Source organism: Uloborus diversus, chromosome 4, assembly GCF_026930045.1.
Source record: "Uloborus diversus isolate 005 chromosome 4, Udiv.v.3.1, whole genome shotgun sequence".
NCBI classification, from domain to species: Eukaryota; Metazoa; Arthropoda; class Arachnida; order Araneae; family Uloboridae; genus Uloborus; species Uloborus diversus.
The window spans coordinates 113,163,145-113,185,453 of NC_072734.1; the positions used below are offsets into that span (position 1 = coordinate 113,163,145).

Below are 22,309 nucleotides of genomic sequence, written 5' to 3' on the forward strand. Positions count from 1 at the left end.
CAAGAGACCGGGTGTTTATTTTATTAGGGTTTTTTTTTCCCAGTGTTATTCGTGTCGTGTAATAGAAGGATCAGGATGACAGTCAGAATTCAAGGTTCTGTGTGACATTCTCAGAAAATCGAAACTAATATCTGCACTAAGAGGCGTCGGTGGCGTTCCTTTTTTCAGTAATAGGCAAATTCCTCATTAGTTGGGTCGGATGGTCGGCCCAATTAATCAGCTGTGTTTATTTAACCTTGACGAATGAGGAAAATTTCCATACTGAACAAGCTTTAATGTTTTGCAAATACGTAAGTAGTGTTATAAAATGGAAAAGGATCAAAAAATAAAACAAGTTGTATCACTAGTGTATGTTTTCAAATAAACTAACGCATCTTAACACTCTGGCATATCAAGGAGAATTTCAGAAAAAAATCCCATAATGTAGAGCGTTTCATATTGAAGATTTGTACTATGTAATTCACAAAAAGAATAACATAGTACAAACTTCACAATTGACCAACTTAGCCGAAAGAAATTGATTCTGAAGCTACAATCATGTAGGTTTTATACAGTAATAGCGAACATCCTCCTGGTTACGAAATCGCAAACCAGGGGAACTGCTAAGAGAAATAGCACCACTCAAAGGGTCAACGCGAGGTCATGTCAGCTTCGTAACCCCCGCGTAAAACGAGGGTCAACTGTACCTTCTTTAGTGTTACAAATTTCCCCACTACCTTAAAACACCCTCCCCCCCTCTCTATTACGAAATACGGAAATATCTTTGTTACAAACAGTATATTTTTCTTCCCGGTGACAAATATCTTCAACATAAAGATCATCAAGTATGAAGTGAAGAGTCGGTTAGGAACATGTTGACGGGTTGTCTTGGGAAGAGTTCTTTTTTAGGATAATCCACTTTTATGCAGGGGTGCCCATATCTCACAAAAGCAATGGCACCCTCCCCCCTCAAAGAAAAAAAAACTAAGGATACTTCCAAAAAGTGAGAGAGACCGCTAAAAACACTCCAATAAATTCCACTAGGGTGGTCTGCGATATGACAACCTCACCCTCCCCCTCACCCCATCTCCAAAAAAATCATTCAAATTTTTAGCCCATCGTCTAGGTTCGGCATCCAGGGACGGGAACAGAAATTTTAGGGCCCGTCACAAATGTCATTTCCAGCCCTTTTCCACATTGTTTACACCTACGTCCCGACATATAATTCACCCATCATTGTAAAATTTTCGGCCCCCCTCAGGCTTGGACCCGGGTCAACCAGGTGTCCCTTCTCTCCCCCCCCCCCCGCCTTACAAGCCCCTATAGGCATGATACTGTGTCATAATTCTAGTACCTAATGAGATGGACAATAAATCGTTATGCTAATTGTTAGTGTTTCAGAAATAAAATTAATTTTATCTCCACCACTACTACAATGCAGTCAAAATTGCTCCGATTCCGAAAAGATTACTCCGTGAGAGAGAGAGAAGGAAAAAAAACGACAATTTATTGCCAATCAGCGGCAGTTCAAAAAGCTTCAATCACGAACATCATCGGCAACATTCTAAGCATTCTTTCCATATTTGGTGGTTATATGCAAAAACAACCGCATCTGTCGGGCCGTACATCATACCGGAGGAAGTGAGAAAAAAATTATTCCAGAATTCATGGCACGGCACGCATGCGATCCCTTTTGCTCGCATCAGAAAAACCGCTGCGTCAGGATCACGATCGCCGCAGTGGGCAAATAACGAGGATTCAATTTCAATTAACTACAAGTGGATATGCAGAGTGTGTGATCGGCTATTCGGAATTCTCGGGAATAGCGTGGGGGAGGGGGGGGGGATTCAAGGATGCTTCAGCACTTTCTCTCATTAACACAAAACCGGAAGTGCTGAAGGAATGCTCCTAGCACGTTTCCGATCTCGACTGAGGAGACGATTTTTGTGCATGGAAAGCTAAAAATAATTCCCTCAAGAACCAGTAAGCTGCTTCTTCAAAATGCAAGAACAAAACGTAAGAAAAATCGGATTGAGTTGAAGATATATTTTTCACTTCAGGGGGAAAAAATATTCATGCAATTGAATCAGGATATTCACAAGCCTTATCAGACCCGTCATTTAAAAAAATTCCAAGGGGGATGGGGGGAGGGGGCAAAGGGTTTGTATTCAATACATTTTATAGGGAAAAAACAACTACACACAAAAATGCATAATTAAATTATATTTCTAAAAAGCAACGGGTGGGGGCCAGTTGGAAGTCACAGTGACCCCGTGGCGCCCGCTTGCTGGTGCAGCGATTTGAATCGTTTCAAAGTTTCCCCACTTGAGAGCTACCTGCCCTAAATTATGCTGCTAGGTGGGCGAGTGGGGCATTTTAGAATTAAAATACACTGGGTATTCATTTCGTTGTTTGAGTGGAGCATCGTAAAACCGAACCTTGTTACCTTAAAAACGAGCTGGGACTGTACTGCACAGTTGAATGACACACAAATTCAAACATCATCACACTGCAACGGACAAAACTAATCCAATGTCCTACAGCAAGTATTGGCTACGGGGGAAGCAATCAGTGAGACAAAGTAAACAAAACATCAACAAGAATCGTCGGCGCCAGCATCAATCTACTTCCTTTCAAATAAATGTCAACCGGCACGTTTCTACTCTTATTAACAAATCCCGTCTCTGTTAGCAAACTAGTGCCTTCATTTGAAATACAAACATACTCTTTCAAAACACAGCATTCCGGCAGGGCGACAGACAGACCTGATCACAACTCATTCCACACCATTAAACTTCCTCATTCAAATGATTTCAACAAAAATCAGCTAATAATAAGGGTCAGCTTGAAGCAAGCGCGCTCACGTGTCCGATATTATGCATTCATATTCAAAACAAACAGAAACAAGAGGTGTCACATCCAACATTGCAGCCTCCTGTGGAATAGGAAGTCTCTGTCAGTTATATACCACATCTTCATTGTTTCCGAGTTGCAATGAACAACGTCACAGCACAGGAATGTGCTACAGTAGCACATGAATTGAATCGTATAAACCAAAAAAAAAATCAAATTCGTAGATTTTGAAATACAAAATAAATAAATAAATAAAGAAAAGAAAAACATCTATTCGAATAAAAAATTATTTTTAAAAAATTTAAGCTTAACACTTTTAGTCAGTCACACGAGAAAATAACTATGTGTCCGTGTTACAATATTTTTACATAAGTACAAAACAAACAAGATCATAGGCCCTGCTACCTACTCAAATATATACCACAACAAAAAATAAAACCGTAAAGGAATACGGAAATATCACTGCGCAAAAACGGCAAATCCTTCCTCTTACTTCTCAATAATCCTAATCGAAGAAAAAAAAAAAAAAACTATATCATAGAGTGTAGTTCTAATAAGATGAAATAAATCAAAAGATTTCGGAAAAGGTGTTCTATTAAAAGTCAATACCAGTGCATGTTTAATCCACATAAAATAAGCACAAATCATTACAGCTTAACTTTCAAACCATTTCAAAACAATATAAGTTCACACGAACAGTAGCTATAATACTTATTTCTAGTCTGGATAGATTAAACACCACTCCTTATAACACGCAATGCAATTATAAAAGACAACTATTAATAGAGAGAAGCTACACCTGAAGGGAAAAAAAAGTTTATTCATCCACCAAAGTTGACAGCTTTGGGTAGTTTTGTGAGTGTCGCCCAGCTAAATCTGCGAAAGGGTGTGTCGCATAATAACACTAGCTCGTAGGCGGCACCGTTCAGCGTAACAAGTGATAAACAAAAACGGGGAAAAAAGAAAGATATATATGAGTACAAGGTACATGTAAGATTTATAATACAGATAGAAGGATGAGTAAGGCAAGATGAAACTTGGAATGCAAACTAGAACTCTGAATTCACATCACACAAGAACTGAATAATTCAACGAATAGCCTTTTTTTTTTTAATTGTCGAAAGAAAATAGCGTGTAAAGTAAAATAACTACAAAAATAGCCACCTTCGTAAAACACAGTTTAATATATGGATACTGCATGATTTACGGCTACTATGTTTCAACTTCTGAATGTTAAGCGAATGTTCGAGTTCATTATTCAAGTTCAGTTTTTCAAAAAGTGAAGAAAGAACTACTGATCGAGCTGAACGACTTGAATTCTTTGCGTGAATGAGTTGTTATGCTATGAATGGTTGCCTACCTTCCTACAAACGGGTCCCTATGGAATGTGTGTACTGTGGAAGTCGGACTTCTCACCAAATTACGGTACAGTTGGAAAAGTGAAGCTATTGAGCGGGAGAAGTAAGTTCTTCCGATTACAGTGATCTAATTCGGATCGTCTGGGTGAGAAACTGCCAGTAGATCGCGACACACAGTCCAACCACGGATTATATGGAATTGGCAAATGTCCAGTTAAGACAAGCCTATCTAAATGAGGGGGGAAAAGTAAAAATATTTGATGCGCGTGTTCCGCTCACTTGAATGAGACTTAATTCAGAGCGGTGGTTCCCAACCTTTTTCACTTCGCGACCCCCTTTTCCCAACTAAACATCTCGTGACCCCCAATCTGTCCCCATTTTTTTTTTTTTTTTTTTTTCAAACGTATATATAGCAAGAGATTCCAGATTTATGCTTGAAGGTGGAAAGGAGATGTCATTACTCGCATATGAGTAATCAAACTGATTAATTGCGTTATATAAGCGGGGAAGGAGAGTTAACAATAAGAATCTGCAGTCGTACGTGTAACATTCGCGAAGGTCCTCCCCCGGAAAATGTAGTTCTAAAATTGCAGTTTACACGATCTCTGGTGATATTCGGGGGTGGAGAGGTTCAGGGGCTTTTATGAACGGTTCAAGCTAAAAGAACTTTGAAATTTCTTGAAGTCCTAAAAATGAAGATTTCGACGACTTTTAACGATGGGGAAGGGGGGAGATGCTCTCTAATTTTTCAAAAAAGAAAATGATATGCCTTAAACAAGCTCCGTTGCAGATTATCCTTGTTATAGTTAAGGGTTCTGGCGACCTTTCCCCGGAAAATTTTTGAATTTGATATTCTAAAATTGCAATTATAGACCACATTTGTAAAGATTTTGGAAAAGTTTTGGATTTGGCGCCTCCCCTCCCACGGAATGTTTTCGGAATTGAAGTTCCAAAAATAAAATTTTAAACGAGTTTTAAAAATGTAAGGGGGGAGAGGATTTCGGGTACTCCCAAGCAGGCCCGTGTCCAGGATTTCAAAAAGGAAGGAAGAAGAAACTTTTTCTTTTATAACTTGCATTGTCAAAGAAAAGCTAACTGAGCGTGTTGAATAGTTTATTTTAGTTCTATAACTAAACTTTTTTTACATTTTGTGTATATATATTTTTTTTTGTACAGCGTAGCGTTTTGTAAAAAGTGGGGGGGGGGGACAAATATGTTTCTTTCATAACACCTAATAAAAGTTTTTCTTTTCTTTTTTAATCAAACAATATTAAACAGGAATTTAACTAGAAATAGAAATTTTATACCTAACAAATTGCTTTTTTGTGCATAGAAACATTCTTCTGATATGTGAAACGGCAAATTTATCCAATATCAAAGCTGTATCAAAGGAAAGGGTTTGAGGATTCCCCAAACGCTTTCCGAGAACAAGGAAAATTTTCCTTTTCTGACCATAGAAAAAAAAACTAATAGTAACCAAAGCAACCATATCCCCTGTCCCTCTTTTTTTTTTCTTTTTACACCACTATCTTAACACTCTAATTAATTTCCTCCTACAAGCTTAACATCGCCATTCCTCCATCGTTAAATTTTTTAAATATTTAACAGAGAAGGTGTCTGGAAATCCTGCAGTTTAGGAAAATGTTTAAGATGGGAAATTATTAAAAAGTGTGAACATTGTATTAGTGTATTAACTCTAAAATTAATTTAAACTTAAAATAAATTTTAGAAAACCATTTAATTTGCTTTTTTTTTCAAAGAGAGGGCTTAACCCCTGTAACAGTACCCTTCTTTAAACACGGCCCTGCAAGGAAATGTTTCGAAGTTTTAAGTCCAAAAAAACATCATAGTAGGTTATCCTTTTGAGAAGTGGATTTGTTCAGAGACGAACTCTTTTTTTTTTTTTTGATATTTAAGACATAGAAATGAAATTTTATATGACCTTTAATGATGTGCTGCTCCCCTGGAATTTTTTCGAAATTAAAATCCTGAAAGCCCATTTCTTGGCTATTTTTGACGAAGTTAAGGAACGGGATGTGGCTTAGGAAAAAATTAAGTCTTGAAAACGCAATACGGGACATCTTTCAGGATAAGGGTTGCGGTTTAGAGAATCTCTCAAAGAAAATATTTGAAATTGAAGTTCCAAAAAACGAAATTGTAGACGGTTTTGAATGATGTTAGAGGATATGAATTCGGGACTCTTTTCGCTGAAATGTGTAGAGATTGAAGTCCTTAAACCAAAGTTTACAGGACCTTAGGGGATTAGGTACTCTGGCTTGAGAGGGGAGGGGGTACTGTAGCTCCATTGTCCTTTTCCAGAATTCCCCATTGCGCTCAAGTTTTGATGCTACTCTAAAATAATGCTATTCTTCCCTATGTACTTCAATTTTTCAACTATGCAATGATATGACAGCGATAATGTCGCGATTCATTAAGGGACGATTCGCGACCCCCACAGGATGGGAACCCCTGATTTAGAGGCTGACATATCTTATCTTTGTAAATGCTGACATCTCTAAAAACTAATAGATGCGTCCATTTCCGCCTGTAGACCGGATGTTTGCCTTTCCATACAACCCGTGGTCTGACAGTATGTATTTCATGAACTTAACTTTTGCAAGCACATATTATTCAAAGCTGTGTGAAGCCTTCTGCGCGGGTAACCAAATGCAGATTTTGTCAAACGAAATATGTGAAAGAAAGTAAAAAAAGGTGATCCAATTTAAAAAGTTGCATTCGTTAAAGAATTGGTTGATTTCACCAATTTAAAGAGTTCCTTTTAATGGCGAAGTGACAGATTCCCTTGGTTTTGACATGTATACACTCTATCCAACCTAATACTTTAGCATGTATACACCTGCAGGCTTAATTTGCGTGGGAGCTCAGTGCAAGCTGAGCTCTTGTAATTCCTTTCTTTATGTGAATTTTTACACATTAGACAGAATTCATGCCCACTTACACATTAAACTATGTTCCAAAGACTACAGTTAAAAGCTAAAATAATTCACTTTTTAATTTATGTGAGACAACTTTACGCCACTGCCCACTTCAGTTTACCTCTGCTGAATCCTATGTAGGTACATCTCTAAAATATAATAGTATCTTTCTCATCTTTAAAAAGTTTCAGAAAAATAAGAAGGTGCTACATAAAGAAGAAAAGTTATCTCAACCGGAAACTCTTGCATTTCCCTTGCCTCAGGTTTCGCTCTCTGTTACGATAAGAGAAAGCCCGTTACAACTTAAACCAGTCGAGTGTCTCTTACAATTTTCAATCTGGGCAGCAGTTGATTTAGAGAAGATCTCTCTAGAGATGATATCAAGTAATGGTTTTTGGATAGAAGCAGGCCTGGATTTACGTACAAGCTAAGCAAGCTATAGTTTAGGAGGGCCCCCGCTTTGTTAGGGGCCCCCATCTCCGGGAGATTAGCATAATTCGTTCGAAAAACAAAAGTACTTGATAAAATAAGTTTCATTTCCTAGTGCTTGAAAACCTTGAAAATTTGGAATAGTGTGGCTACAAACCAAAAATTTGGGGGGATGGAGGGGGGAAGGAATGCCAATATGTGTAGAATTTAGCTCCTCGCTTTATCCTGCACCAAAAATGTTCAAATCATGGTTCTGACGTTTCTGAAAGTTGTTACAAATTTTTGTGACTCACATGTTTTGTAACTTGCTATTTATATAATTCTGAATGCAGTATTTTGGAAACTCGTTAAATTGTTTGCTTTTATCCTACTTCTGCATATTGTCAATCTCTTTAACCACGGAAAAAATACACTACCTCTATTTTGTTTCGATTTCTGCCCAACTTGCAACTGAAGAGAAGTTGTTCTCATGAGAAATGTATAGTTCCTTTTTTCTTTTAAATTTAAAATAGCTGTTTCTTACAAAGTTAAAACAGCACTGTAAAAAATTCATAATCAAGTACTAAAATATCAGAGACTGAAAAGTACAAATGAAGTACGTTAAATAATTTTAATTGTTCTAGAATCCTTGAAAATAATTAGATAAGTCGTTGAAAATCCGAAGCAAAGTGAGCTCCAATTTTATTTCTCATCAAGTGTATAAATTATGAATTGTTTAAATGGGCAGTATGTTACTCTCTTGTTACCCAATTTCTAAATCTGTACACCATTTCTTTTAGACCGTTTTTTACTATTGATTATTTTATATTTAATTCATTGTTGTATTTGTCGGTGGGTTGGAGAGGTGATTAAAAACTAATTGTACCGAAAAGCCAATGTGAGCAAGTAGCGATGCGTTGTCTTTTCTTTTCATGCGTTCCTTCTCTCTGTCAACTGCTGTCATTGATCTGTCAAATCAAAAACAATTTTTACTGTGTATTTATTACCTTAATTTGCGAAAGAGTATATAACTTTTAAAAAGTTTTGTTTGCCTATTTCTGTCCTGATATTTTTGTAGTTCCAACTACACCTTATTAGGCTTAAAAATGAAGAACGTTTTTTACTTCTCAAAATTTTCTCCGGGGGAGAAGCCCCTGGTCCCCTACCCAATTAGGGATATTCTATACTTCACTTGAAGGGTAGTTCTGGGTTACTCTTGATACCATTCCCTCTCTTAAGGTCAATCCAAAAATGACATCAGGGAAAACCATAAACACGATTAAAAAAATAAAAATATTGCTGTATGTATCAGAGGAAAGAGAAACATAATAGGGGGGCGGGGGGATTAAAAAAATGCCTCTTACACCACCGAAAGAAGTGTTGTTCCAACTACAAAAGAGGGCCCATACCTGAAATAGCTTAGGGTCTTGCTAAGTCTAAATCCGTTCCTGGATAGAAGGAATCATTATTCGAGAATAATTTCAAAACCCTGCTTCCGATAAAAGTTTCAACATGTTTTGGATGCTTTAGAAGATAGAAACTTAAGTATCTCATTGTAAGAAATTAATTTAGCCATTAAAACTGTGGGAGAAAATAAGAGTTGGGTTGATTTTAAATCTTGAAACCTACGGCCATAGCATCGACAGCAGAGGCAGGAGTACAAAACGATACAGATTAAGATGAGGTCTGACCTTAACCTTTCCACGGGGGTTTGCTGAAAAAGAGGAAGAGTTATTAGAGTAGATTTGAGCTGGAATCCAACTCAACGTCAGCAACGTTTCCTTTTTGAATGGACTCGCTAATAAAAATATAAAAAAAAAAAATCTTTCAATCAATGAGGTCAGGCCTCATCCTAGTGGAGCAGTACCACATTTAGAACAAGTGAAGGGTAAAGATTTCATCACAGCCGGTTACAGGCGATTTGCCGCAATATTTTGTTGTAGTTGCACAATAGATGGAGCCACTAAAATCAAATATCTTATAACACAGAACAATTTTCTTGAAAGCAGAGAACACGGAGGGTTTGTAAAACAAGAGAAACAACACAGGTTAGAAGATTAACAAATTTTTTTGGGACCAATTGAAGCAGTGAGAAGCAAAGGGATGGAAGTGCCAAAATTAAAAATTTGGAGATAACCAGTATAAATATTAGGAGAACCTTTCCTCTGTTTTGGGGTAAGAGATGATACTATTAGTCCTGGTAGATGCAGCAGAACAGCATGATTTAGAGAAAAAAATCAATGAAAGCCTATGGTCTGATTGAGCTTTGAACGCGTTCTACCCAAACTTTAAAAACCCACTTACATCCCTCGGCTTCTCACTGCCTCTATTGGTCTTCAATTTTGTGGGGCCTTGAGTCAGTGGAATTTAAAGTCGTTCAAATGTAAATCCTACGTCACTCGCAACGTCTAAACTAAACGTTTCATGAAACCATTCAATTACAATGCAAAACACTGAACTGCATCAAGCAGAAGATTTGCTAATTATCAGCCTGAGACTTCCAAAGCAATTTACAAAATGAAAACGCGTTTCTTACGTTAAAAGATGTCGCAAATGTGTCTAACTTTTTAACATATTAAGTGTTTCGTTCCATTTATTCTTTAGCGAAAGACATTGTTATTCAAGGTGCAACCAAAACGGCACGTGAGACTTTTAAAGAAAAGCTATTCTAACATTTTATAAGAAATATGACACTACACGTCGTTATCAGCTAGAAAAAATGCCCAAAGCAATATTTAAAACTGTAAAGAAACAGCAATAAGCCTTCGATTGCGTGTTTCTGTCAAAGAAACTCAAGGACGACGAAAAAGAGATAAAATGTTTGACTTAGTTACGAACTATAAAATAGAAACCAGTTTTTTGAATAAACCCCACTTTCTGTTTTTGAACTAACAGAAAGCTGTACCAATAAACAAAGCTTTGATCAGCCACAAAAAATGAGTAAAACATTCAAAATGGAAAGAACAGCCCTTCTCCCAGAATTAAAAATAACATTCAATTGATGAATACTCTCCTTTTAACTTGCTTAATCATTCAAAACTTCTTGTCAGTCGTCACATATCACATTTCAACTCCAAGAATTGTGCGTATACATGGAACATTACTGCACTATATGTACGTTGCTAACTGCAACGTGTATGCACAGTGGAACCGTAATAATGAAATCATTAAAAAAATTAATTTTTTTAAAACTTTTCCTGAAATCTTTCCTCCCCTATTTCTTTTATTATGAGCATTGCTTTCGGGTGAAAAGATTTTTGAACCGGCTTACTAAATAATAATTAAAGTCAATTAGTTGTTATATGTACTTATTTTTATGTTTGCAATGTTTATCGAAAGCAACGCAATTTTTATCACTACGCTGTCGCCGAACATAGCATTCGATGACAATTCCCGATAACAATCTTCGGTCCTATCCACTATAATATTAAAATCTGTTCGCGTCCGTCTTTCTGTCTGTCTGAAGATCGATCTTCTCGAGAACCGCTGCGAATCGAGAGTCAAACGAGATACCGATCAATTCGAAATTTTCCAAAGAAAACAATAGGACCAATTTCGTAATTGTGCAACTTTAATTAGCGAAGATATTAATTAAAACGTTAATTAACATAACGTTATTCAGGAAGTTTTATTTCTTTCCTGTTGCCATTTTGAATATGGGTATGCAAGTAAAATTCTAATAATTCTTTTAAAAGAGATTTTTTTGGCCGCTGTCCAAATCTTAAAATAACGGTTCCATCTAGAATTTCATTTTAAATTAGTTGAAAATTGGTTACTAGCTCAGTCACTTTCCTATGCCGGGCTGATGAGTGTTAATAAGCACGAAACTGCAGTCCTCGACTGGAAATGACTGAGCTGGCGGTGTATTTCATGCATATGAAAGTTGTTTCTTTAGCTACGTTTATTGATTGCAGTGTAAGTTTATCATTCACCGGCCTCATACTTTGGTACATTTAGGATGTGTGACTAATTATGTTTATTTTGTTGGACTTTTTCGCGTCATATGGGTGAGTTTTCGAATAGTAATAGCTTCACGTAATCAACCAAAATGTGTGCCCTTTTATGTAAAAAGCTGATTGTAATTGTACATAAATATTTCAGATGTAGTCTATCAGATGTAATTCATTTTAACGTGAGCACAGATAATAGTTGCATATATTTACATCTTTTTTGTGCTAATTGAAAATACTCATAACTTGTATCATTGATAACTATGATTAACTTTAAAGAGATTTTTGCCAAAAATATGCTCTACTGGTGTTTTGCAAACCTTGCAATACGCGTATTTATTTATTCCTCAGCGTTTTAGAAACTGATGTCAAGAGTAATACAAAAACACCAGTTGGACATTTCTTTCATTTTTTAAGTAGCCCGTGCAACCAGCTAGTTTAGATTAATTAACGCCCCCTTCGCGATGCCGATCGCTTTCCGCCATCTATTTAATCAATAATGATTACAAATTATACAATATAAGCACACATGAACTTATTATTATTACTTTGCGCACAAATGTGTTAAAGTATGAGTCGGGGCGAATACAAGGCGAGGGTCATGACCTCCCCCCCCCCCCTAAACCGTCTGCAATTTTACTCATTCCCAATGTGTTCAAATAGTTCATAAATAAAATGCAAACGATTAAAATAATATTTTCAATTCATTATATTGAAAAGTAAATATTTGAAACACTTCTTTTCTCTGCTTATGAAATTAATAAGTAGCGTTTATGTCCAATTTGATCTTGTGCCTTGTTCCGTTCAGACTTGGTGCTTTTAGATCACACCCAAGCAGTTTAAAATAAAATAATTCGGAATAAAAAGTACCCCCTAGAGAAAATCCTGCGCACGCCACTGGCACCAAAGAACCATCTTCAAGAGCACATGGATGCGAAATGGCAACTGCAGTGGGGGAAAAAACAGAATGAACTAAATCATTGATAGCACAACTGGAAGATATCAAATGGCAACGTTTTTTCAGCCTCTCTACGGTCAATTAGGACTAATGCTTTCTACGAAATCATTATATAACAAGTTATTTTCTCTTATTTTTCTTTTTCTTTGGCTCTTTCTGTTGCCCATTGCACAACAGATCGATGCGCACTGAAAGAACGTTCAGAGAGCTGGTTCGGCTAGTTCCCCTATTACTTATTCAAAAAGAATGGAGCGTCATTAAAGAGGTTATGAAACTCATCGCCTAATAATAATTTAACGGAATTGGAAGCCGTAAAACTGATGACAAGTCACATACATCACCTATGCGCTTTGATCTTTGCTGCACAGAATAACATACTTAACCTTTGAACTTACTGCAGCAGCTTTTTTTTTTTTCCACTATATATTGTTTGTTTACCAGAATGTTGAATGCAACTTGACGGCAGAGTAGGCAGAGTTTTAAGCTCTTTGTGAAATCGTTTTCAACATATGTCAGTGGTCCAGGAGCGGATCTAGAGGGGGGCCATGACCCCTCCCAAAGCCTTGTGAATGTAGGAATTATTTTAAGGAAAAAAGAAAAAAATATTATGAGAAAATAACAAAATTTAACACATGTATTTTACTGAAAAAGAAGTATAGGCCTTAATCGGGAGAAAAATTATATTCCTATCCTCAAAACAAAACTCTTATTTCCAAAATTTTTCTCTATCTTTTACATCATTTCTTGATTTCAACTACAGACACTTGGACGATCTCTAAATGCTGCAGTTCTCAGAGTGTACCTATTGTTCACAAGACCAAAGAGAGCCTAAATTTTCGTTTTTATGGCTTTAATTTCGAAACTAGGAGGAGAACCCCTTTTCCCATGCCCTCTCACAAATGCCTTGATATGTATTCAGTAAGTTACTGCCCTATAGCCAGAGCTAAGGCAGAAATACACCGCCAGCTCAGTCAATTCCAGCCGAGGACTGAAGTTTTGTGCTTATTAGCACTCATCAGCCAGGCATAGGAGTGACTGAGCTGGAGGTGGTAAACCTCTTAAGGAAGCCTAGAGTGCCAAACAAACTGGTAGCTAATACAGAATTAGCACGAACCAGATGAGTGACCGAAACAATGGTTCGGTTTAACTCGAATATTGAAGGTAAGGCAGGTATATTCAGTAAGTTCTGCTCCCTCATCTAATGTCTCAATACCCGAATATTGAGTTTTTGAAACTTCATTTTAATGAAATTTCTGGGGAGTTATCAGGGTCCAATTTCCCAATAGGCAGAGTAGGCAGCTACCTAGGGTGGCAAACTTTTCAGGGGAGGCAAATTTGTTATCAGAATACATTTTTTTTAATTAAATTGTTATTCTTGAAAGTAAAATATTAGCATTCTTCCATTTTCCACAGAGACAATTTTTTCTTGTAATTTAATAATGATTACTTTCACACATCTTATGAAAGTCAAATGTTTTTCAATCATGGTATTTGCCGAATCGTCAGCAAAATTTGCCGAATAAAATTTTTGTGGGAGATCAATGTGATCATTTCATCGGGGTGCCTCAGAATGCGAAACACCATCATTTTTTCATAAGTTTGACAGTTTGAATCTGGGAAATACTTTAAGGTTTTTTTGAGTCAAGAATATTTTGCTTCTTTTAGGGGGGGAGGGGTGGCAGATTTCAAATTTGCCTAGAGGTGGCATGGAGTTAAATTCGGCCCTGGGGAGTTTGTTCAAAAATTTTGGAAGGCCCCTCCCAAAACAATCGGCTGGATCCGCCACTGCAGTGGCCAACACCTGAAGGCCTTTCATTTGGTCTTCAATGCACTTCAGTAATGCACTGCATATTTGCAAACAACGTGATAGATAACTGCACAAATAGACTTCAGCCAGAGAAAGAAGAATACATAATAATCTAAAATTAAAGGGGGGGGGGGTACATCATTCCATTTAAGAAGAATTTATTTCAATGAAGCCATGCTGAACGAAAAATACGTTTTAAAAGTAAAATTTTCAACCTATTATTAACTTCATTCTACTATCCAAAAACTATTTCACATTGCACACGTCACTGGGTTATAAATGTTTTTTTTTTCTTTTGAGTAAACAGTGTGCATCAGGAGTCTACAAAAGAACTTTCTAAAAACTATAATTCTTTTTGTGAACAACATATTAAAAATGCTACCCCCCCCCCAAAAAAAAAAAAAGAACAGCTCAAAATCCCTCAGCCTCCCCCCCTATTTAAAGGACACAATCTGCTCCATCAACTCCCCTCTGGACACCGCTGAACAGATGATTAAAGAGAAAATTAAAACAATAACGAAATTATTAGTAAACACAAACTAAATTATAAACCTGGTGTATAAGTAAAAACTTATTACTAACTAGCGGTACATATACGGCTTTGCCCGTAGTAGAAAATTAATAGGTCATTTGGTTCACCTTTACAAATAGTAGATGATGAATTTCTCGCCAATACTTCTCGTCCATGTTATGGTAAATTACTCAATCATGGTATGGTAATTCGCTTGGTATTGCTGCAGAGGAATTAAATCCACCAATGGTGGCTTAAAATTGAAATAAAAAAAGAACAAAACCGAATTTTCGAAAAATCACTTTGAGGTGCAAAACCCCCCATGCAATTCTAGTTTTGTGCCAAATTTCATGAAAATCGGCAGAACGGTCTAGGCGCGTCACACACAAACAGAGATCCAGACTTTCAGCTTTATTATTAGTAAAGAAGATGAGCAATTTACAAAAGATCTGTCATGATGATCACATTAGGGTTTCTACTCTCATCTTTTAGTAAAATTTAAGACCTATTTTAAGTAAAATAGGACCTAAAAATTTAAGACCTATTGATTGTCAGTGGAATTAATTACAAATCTACGATGGACATCCTTGGATAATCAGAAATTGCATGTCATTTTCATTCTCATGATAGTATACTACTTTTACAAACAATCCAGGTTTTATGATTGCAAAACCAGTAAATATCGGAACTTTGGGCAGTCACTTGAACATACTATGTGGCACATGAACATATTTAAGCGTTAGGCTTTTAGAGTTCAAACCCCTCCAATTTTTTAAAAACCATTATGCTTTTTATAAATGTTTTTGCTGAAAAACTCATTATTACAGAAATATTTTTTATTTATTTAATTTTTCAAATTCATTTAAAAACAGATTCCATTATTATTGACCAAGTTGTACAAACTCAAATTCTTGATCTGGAGTATATTTTTTATTGCAGTTACTGCAAAAAACAATACAGGCTTTTTGCTCAGATTTTTGAAAACATCAAAATTCTGTAAATTTAAAAGTGGCAAACTCTGTATGTAACACATTTTGTAAATGTAGAAAAATATGAATTCAAAATGTATTACTTCGAATGGGTGTACAGAGGTAAAGCTATTGCTGATTTGAAAAATTCCGTAGCCTCCCTTTTTTTACATGACCTATTGTAACGAAACTCAGCAGAAAATACGAATTGAATCTAACTTTATCGTATAGATTTCATGAAAAAATGTGTCGTTAAAATCTTCACCGAAACAAAAATCTGGTTATAGTCCTCAGTGCCCCCCCCCCCTTGCCGTAAGGGCACAGGACCCTCAGTATTGTGGAGTCCCCCCCCCAAAATGGGAAAAATACCCCTCAAAACAACACTCCTAAGAATTTCAATGGCAGTCTACACCATGACACCCCCCTCCTAGGTGGGCACCCCTGCGGTCCTGATCTGACATGAATGTGGGTAAATTTCAAATTAAAATTTATCACTGAATGAAAGTGTTACCTCAAATTCTGCTAATAGAAGCTTAAAATGAGATATTTTATCGCAGTCATTGTTCAAACAATTGAACAAATAAGTCTAGAGAGACGAATATTTAAAAAAAAAATCAATGCTATTCAAATTCTAAAGTATGGGGAGCAGTGGCTGGTTAAAGCAGCCTCAATTATTTTATAGGTTATATTTTAAATTTAATTTTTATGACTAATAGTTCACAACACTACAAATCCTGTTCGGTTTTCTTTCTTTCATTTTTTTTTTTAAATAACTTGCTTCAGTTTCAAGAGCTTTCAGAACCAATTCTCATATCATATCACATGTATAGCCAAAGTCAGGGGCACTTCAAACCTAAATTTTTGGAAAGAGTGAAACTCTCAATTTATCAAATGAAACTCTGAATTTTATTGCATGAATTCTCCTTAAAAAACATACATGGACAAAAACCCACATCAAATGAGAAGATATGTTAAGGCCTCATTAAAATGAGATCTTAAAAAATAATTGCAGCACTGTAAGTGTCTGCAAAGCTTTCAAATCTTCAACCAAAATTTACCAAATAAGGAAAATACTTGGAAGGTTACAGCAGCAAGTTGGTTCCTTGATTTAAAGTGTGTATGTGTTTTTTTTTTTTTGAAAATCATCGATTTAAATTAGAGATGCACCAGTCGCCATCATGTCTTGCGGAACGCCGAATATTCGGGTAAATTCCAAATAAATACCAAATGTAGGTATGTATGATTAAAAAAATTTTACAATAATAATTGAATCTTTATACTATGCCATGAAAGAGAGAAAATATTTATCTATTTTGTGTCTTTTGTGAAACATAAATTGACTTCTATTTAACATCCTAAATTTTTCTACTTTATCATTTAACCATTAAAAATAAATAAAAAAATGAAGTAAATCATTCCAAAAGCAAACCAACATAGAAAATGTTTTTTTAGCTGCTAAAAGTTTTTAAAGAATTAGAGCATTTGTTTGTACTTTAACGAATACTTAAAATTATAAGGTTTCTTCCCTGAGTTCCAGTTTCTAAATTAGTTTGAAACATCAAGAATAATGTAATGTGTCGTAAATTAAAGTAAAATTGAAATACAGTTGACGTGCGCCACAACGCAATTCGACTTACGCCTAAGGGCTATAACGCGAATTTTTCACCAGTAACAAATTATAGACCTAACGTGAATTCCTCGTTCGCAAACACAAAATTTTTTGAAAGGGAATCACAATGTGTAAGTTTCTGCTATGTTACTGACGACGAAAAATATTTTTTCGTGAATGAACCTTTACTGTAACCAACAACAGTTCCCACACTGTACTAGACTGAATATAGCTTTGTCACTTGTTAATGTAAGTATACCATCGGTTCCCAACGGATGGTTTGCGAACCCCTGGGGGTTAGCTTGAGGTACATAAAAGGGGATTCACGAAAATAATATTGTAATGACAGAATTTTAACATAATGTGTTTGAGATGAAGTCTCAAATTTAAGCGTTTTTCATTCATTATTCTCTTGCACATTTGACTCTTTATCGACAAACGTTAGCAAGTTAGCACTCGTGCTGACAATCTATTTTGTAAATTTAAAGATCTACGTCTGTCATTCTCATTACACGACACTGGTCTTTAGTTTTCCTAAAGCATGATAGAATTGAACCAAAGTTCAAAGCCAAAAACGTTCAATTTTCTTAGTTTAACAGAAAATTCAATTCAACTTGATAGAAACATGTATATGGAGCTTATTGTGCTTCTCTCGTCCTTTGCCGAAAATGCTGGTGCCACATTAAGTTGAATGGCACTGCTGTTTGTTGCCGTAATTTGCACATTGCCTAAGACTACAATGTGCTTTGAGCTTTACTGATAAAAAGGAGAAAGAATATTTAGTGACCCCTGCCAAAAAAAAAAAAAACATAGAAAGTGAAAAGAAAAAAAAATTTGTTAGGACCCCAGGAACTTTTCCTGGGTGAAACTTCAGAAAGTGTGAGGTACGTAGTAAAGTTTTTTTTATAGAATTAAAAAATGAAAATTAATTTCTGCTGTACATAAAAGGGACTCGTAAAATTTAAAAAAAAAATTCCTGTAATAAATGAACAATTACCGTTTATGTAATGATTAGAGTTAATTGTAAGCGTTTCTATTACTTTTCAAGAATTAAATGAAATAAAAAAAGTACTCTACGCATTTTAGTATTTGGATAAGTTCAGTACTCTAACGATTAATGTAAATGCAGCATATCCTTATCAACTAGATTCGTAGTTGTAGAAGAAGTAAATTTAGAGAAGTTTCTAATTTTACTGGAAGAACAAAGATCATTTTGTTAATCTGAGAGGTTTTCCCTAAAAAGTATTTAAAGATAATTTTTTAATTGACTCATTTTGCATCATAAATAAATATGTACTGTTGTGTCAAAAAAAGACATTTTATATTTTATTTCCCTTTTTGGACAAAGTTTCTATGGGAGATTTGAATTTCAGGGCGTAGAAATAAATTCAGAAGAAAATTAAATGCTGAGCCTAATGTAAGATTGAAACTGTCTGACAAGGCATTTGAGCCGAACTTTGAACTTTTTTGTACCTCTATCATCCCATTAAGAATTTTTTCAAGGTTGGCTGAAACTAAGAATGTAAGAATTATCACTGAGTTTGTTCTGTTAAATTTGTTTTGTAGTAATATTTTTGGTTATCATTTTAGCTTGCAGCAATGGTTGTACTTCTATATTTTACAACTATTTTTTTTTCCTTAACTAAAAGCTTTATCCCAAATTTTATTGTGTGGGGGAGGGGGAGGGGCTTGTAACTTATTATTTGAGTTTGCCAAACTCATACAAATTTTGAAAGGGGTTCCTAAGACAAAAAAGGTTGGGAACCACAAGTAACTATGCCTCATTTTTCATTCTTAATGCGAAAGTTGATGATATATAGGGACAGCTAAAAGCGTTGTTTCATCTAAAGTTTGCGAAGATAGAAAGAAAAAGAGAAAGTTTCTGACAAAAGCTAAAGATTCTTGATGTGCTTGAACAACTAAAAGATGCATTAAAGTTGCAAGACAGACATGAGTGAATCTTTCATATACGCACTTAAATGTCCAAAAAAGGAAATTTGAAATTTTGCAGAGTAAGCAAACTGCAAAAATTATGAAAATGGAAAAAGCTCTTGTATTGTGGATAAAGAGACCAGGAAGATGGATGTTACCTACCACAGATGGAAAAACATTATAAAAAAACTAGCGAAACAACAGAGTTTAGAAATATATTAGAATAACGGATTTGCAGCATAAATCATCACCTTCATTTATTTTTATGTTAAATATTATTACTTGCTCTACTTTACAGTGTATTATTTTATTTTTCTACATACTATACTGGTTTATTTTGTCTCTCTCTTTTGCATTGATCATTGATGTTGTGTATCAATGATCAATGCAAAATGCTTTATTCAACATTTCACGTTGAATCAAGCAGCTTTTTTTAAAAAAAAGTTAAAATTCAGTGCTTTAGGTAAGAAACGGTAATGTATAGATAAGGAATGTGTTCTTCTCTCGTGTAAAATGTATACTTCTAAAAATTAATGGAAGCTATAATTTTTGCTGAAGTGACAATATGTGATTAATAATGAAAGATGTCAATTTTTTATACATATATATTTTTTTTTACTGCAATAAGATGTTAATATCATTAAGTATCAAATATTTAACTTTTAGAGCGCAAATATAGCGTTAAGCTTGGAGTGGCTGTGTTATTTTGAAAGAGATCAAAACTTTAAGAATATACGTTTTCTCCCTTCAATAAATATTTTTCTACAGTGCACTATTAAATCACTCAACCTTTATAAACTATCCTAAATTCTGCACTTAGGGCTGTGTCTCATGCGTTAATCTGGCCCTGACTGTAATTGTAATCTTCGTTTTGTATCTTTCTCTTGCTAAAATATGGCAGGTGCAATCGACTGAATGTGATATTTTACTCTTTGGGAAAACCTAATATTATCCGACAATGAAACAGAAAGTACAGTAATTAATATCACGTATCCAGACCAGTCATTCCTAATTTTTCTTGGGAAGAGGGCTAAAGGAACTCAACTTCTACAAAATCTGAAAACCAGAAGATCACACCCGAGACATATGTAACTTCATTGATTTTTTTAATCGGCAGGAAGGGGGGCATTTGAAGGGGGCTAGCCCCCTCCAAACGCGCGCGATTGGCCTTCTCCCCATTATTCAACGCATCACAATAAGCTATATGAATAAAATTAATTTTCATAATTATTAATAAAGGAAAGAATTTTCAAGTCTGTAAAAATTGAAAATAAATCTTACCGAAAAATTCTTCCCACTTGAATTCATCGTCTGATTCTGGCTTGGAACGAAAATCAGTCGAAGCTTGGCACATTTCAGAATTCCCAACAGGCGTTTGCTCCATACGATTGAAAACCATTCAAGTATTCCACTATTTTGAAAAATCTGAGTCATCGATCCACTTTATTTATATTGCGTCTCAACGAACACAATAGGGTAATGTCAACGTAGATAATGTACAGAACTTATGCGTTAGCCGGAAGAAACGTGTCTTTAAACGATCTTTACCGGAAACAGTATAAAAAGTGCAAATAACCTGCGACACTGAACTACAAACCCTTCTCATATATAGGTCACCATGCTTGATTTTTGCTTCTTTATCCATGATATAAGAAGCACTTTCACTTGTTTTCGATCACATCTCGATATATTTGAGAATAAACTGGTTCCTTTACATTTAAATATAAAATTTAAAAAATAATTTTCGAAGGATACTCATTCACAACTAGTTCTAATTTTACTGAAAAAAAAAAACGACGCACAAACAAGTATACTAAAGTTACACCCAATATTCATTACCGTCGTTGCATGGTAGAATTAATTAAAAAACTTCGATTATAAAATCACAATCTTTGTTGCGGCGTTCTTCAAAGAAAAGTTTACTAAGTATCCGTTGTAATAAAGGCACTTTTCAGGAAGTTCTTTTGAAACAAACATTCTATTTTTCACATCATGTTAAGGTTGTGGTTATTTAGCTCATTCAAAAAACAGTTGTGCGAATTGCGTTGTTAAAACTTTGTTCGGTACCTCCTCTTAACAACCACAACCTTGGAACAAGTTTACAACACAGAACATAACCACGCGTTCATCTTTCGTGCGAGTCGCAAAGTGAGTAATAGGGTTGCTACAAGCAGAAAGATTTCTCGCCAGTTGAATGGCAGAAAAGCGCCAATTTAATAACTTATCAGTATCTAAAAAGAATAACTGCTCTGCACAAAGACAAAACACAAGAAAAGTTCAAATTATACACATTTTTGTGCTTTCATTCTTAAAAAACATTATTTTGCTTCCTCCTGCTTTAAATCTCAGAGTTTTGAATTTGCTGAAATCGCTGTTTTTAGACTTTTACGTGCAACCGTTATTTTGTGAAATTTTCCATGTCTTTAAAAAAATAAATGCAATATATTTTTTTGTGTGCTTAGTTTTTTAGTAAAATTTTAGATACTAACAAAGCATTGAACAGGAAAAACTTAGTGCATTTTTTCATAATTTGTTTTTTTCCTATCTACCATGCATTAAACTGTTGCCAATATTAGTGATAATGCGCCAAGTCTTTTCTTCCGGATTTTTAAATAACTTCGTTCATCGGGAATAGTCCAAATGGTTCTTAACAAAGGGAGAGAAATGTAAACGAGAAGATGGGTGATGCAGAGAGGAAAAAAGATATAACTAGAGAATCGAAAGAAAAACAGTCAAGGCTAAGAGGAAGGGAAATTAATTGCAACTGGGCTTATTGGAGGGCAATATTAACACTTCGTAAATTTTCTGAGCGCGTGAAATTTTTATGATGGAAATGTTATTTTTTCCCCTCTATTTTTTAAGCAAAATATTGATTGATCAGTGAACTGCTTTTTCTGTTATTTTTGGTCAAAGAAGAACAAAATTCATTAATAAAAAGTTTTTTTTTTTTGGCAAAACTTCTAAAACAAAACAGATGCTTAATACAGGGTACCCAGACCTCTTTTTCCCCAATACTTAATATTAAAAAAGATCGTCTAAA

The 22,309-nt window shown here is 35.2% G+C and overlaps 1 protein-coding gene across 1 annotated transcript in view; it reads right to left on the bottom strand.

Moving 5' to 3' along the window:
- LOC129221601 (uncharacterized) overlaps nt 1-20,686 on the bottom strand; it is a 122,176-nt gene extending 101,490 nt beyond the window's left edge. Inside the window, exon 1 of the mRNA XM_054856120.1 lies at nt 20,551-20,686. Within this exon, the coding sequence (XP_054712095.1) occupies nt 20,551-20,668 (118 nt within the window). The 5' untranslated portion in view covers nt 20,669-20,686. The remainder of the gene's footprint in view (nt 1-20,550) is intronic.
- Nucleotides 20,687-22,309: the final 1,623 nt, after the last annotated feature.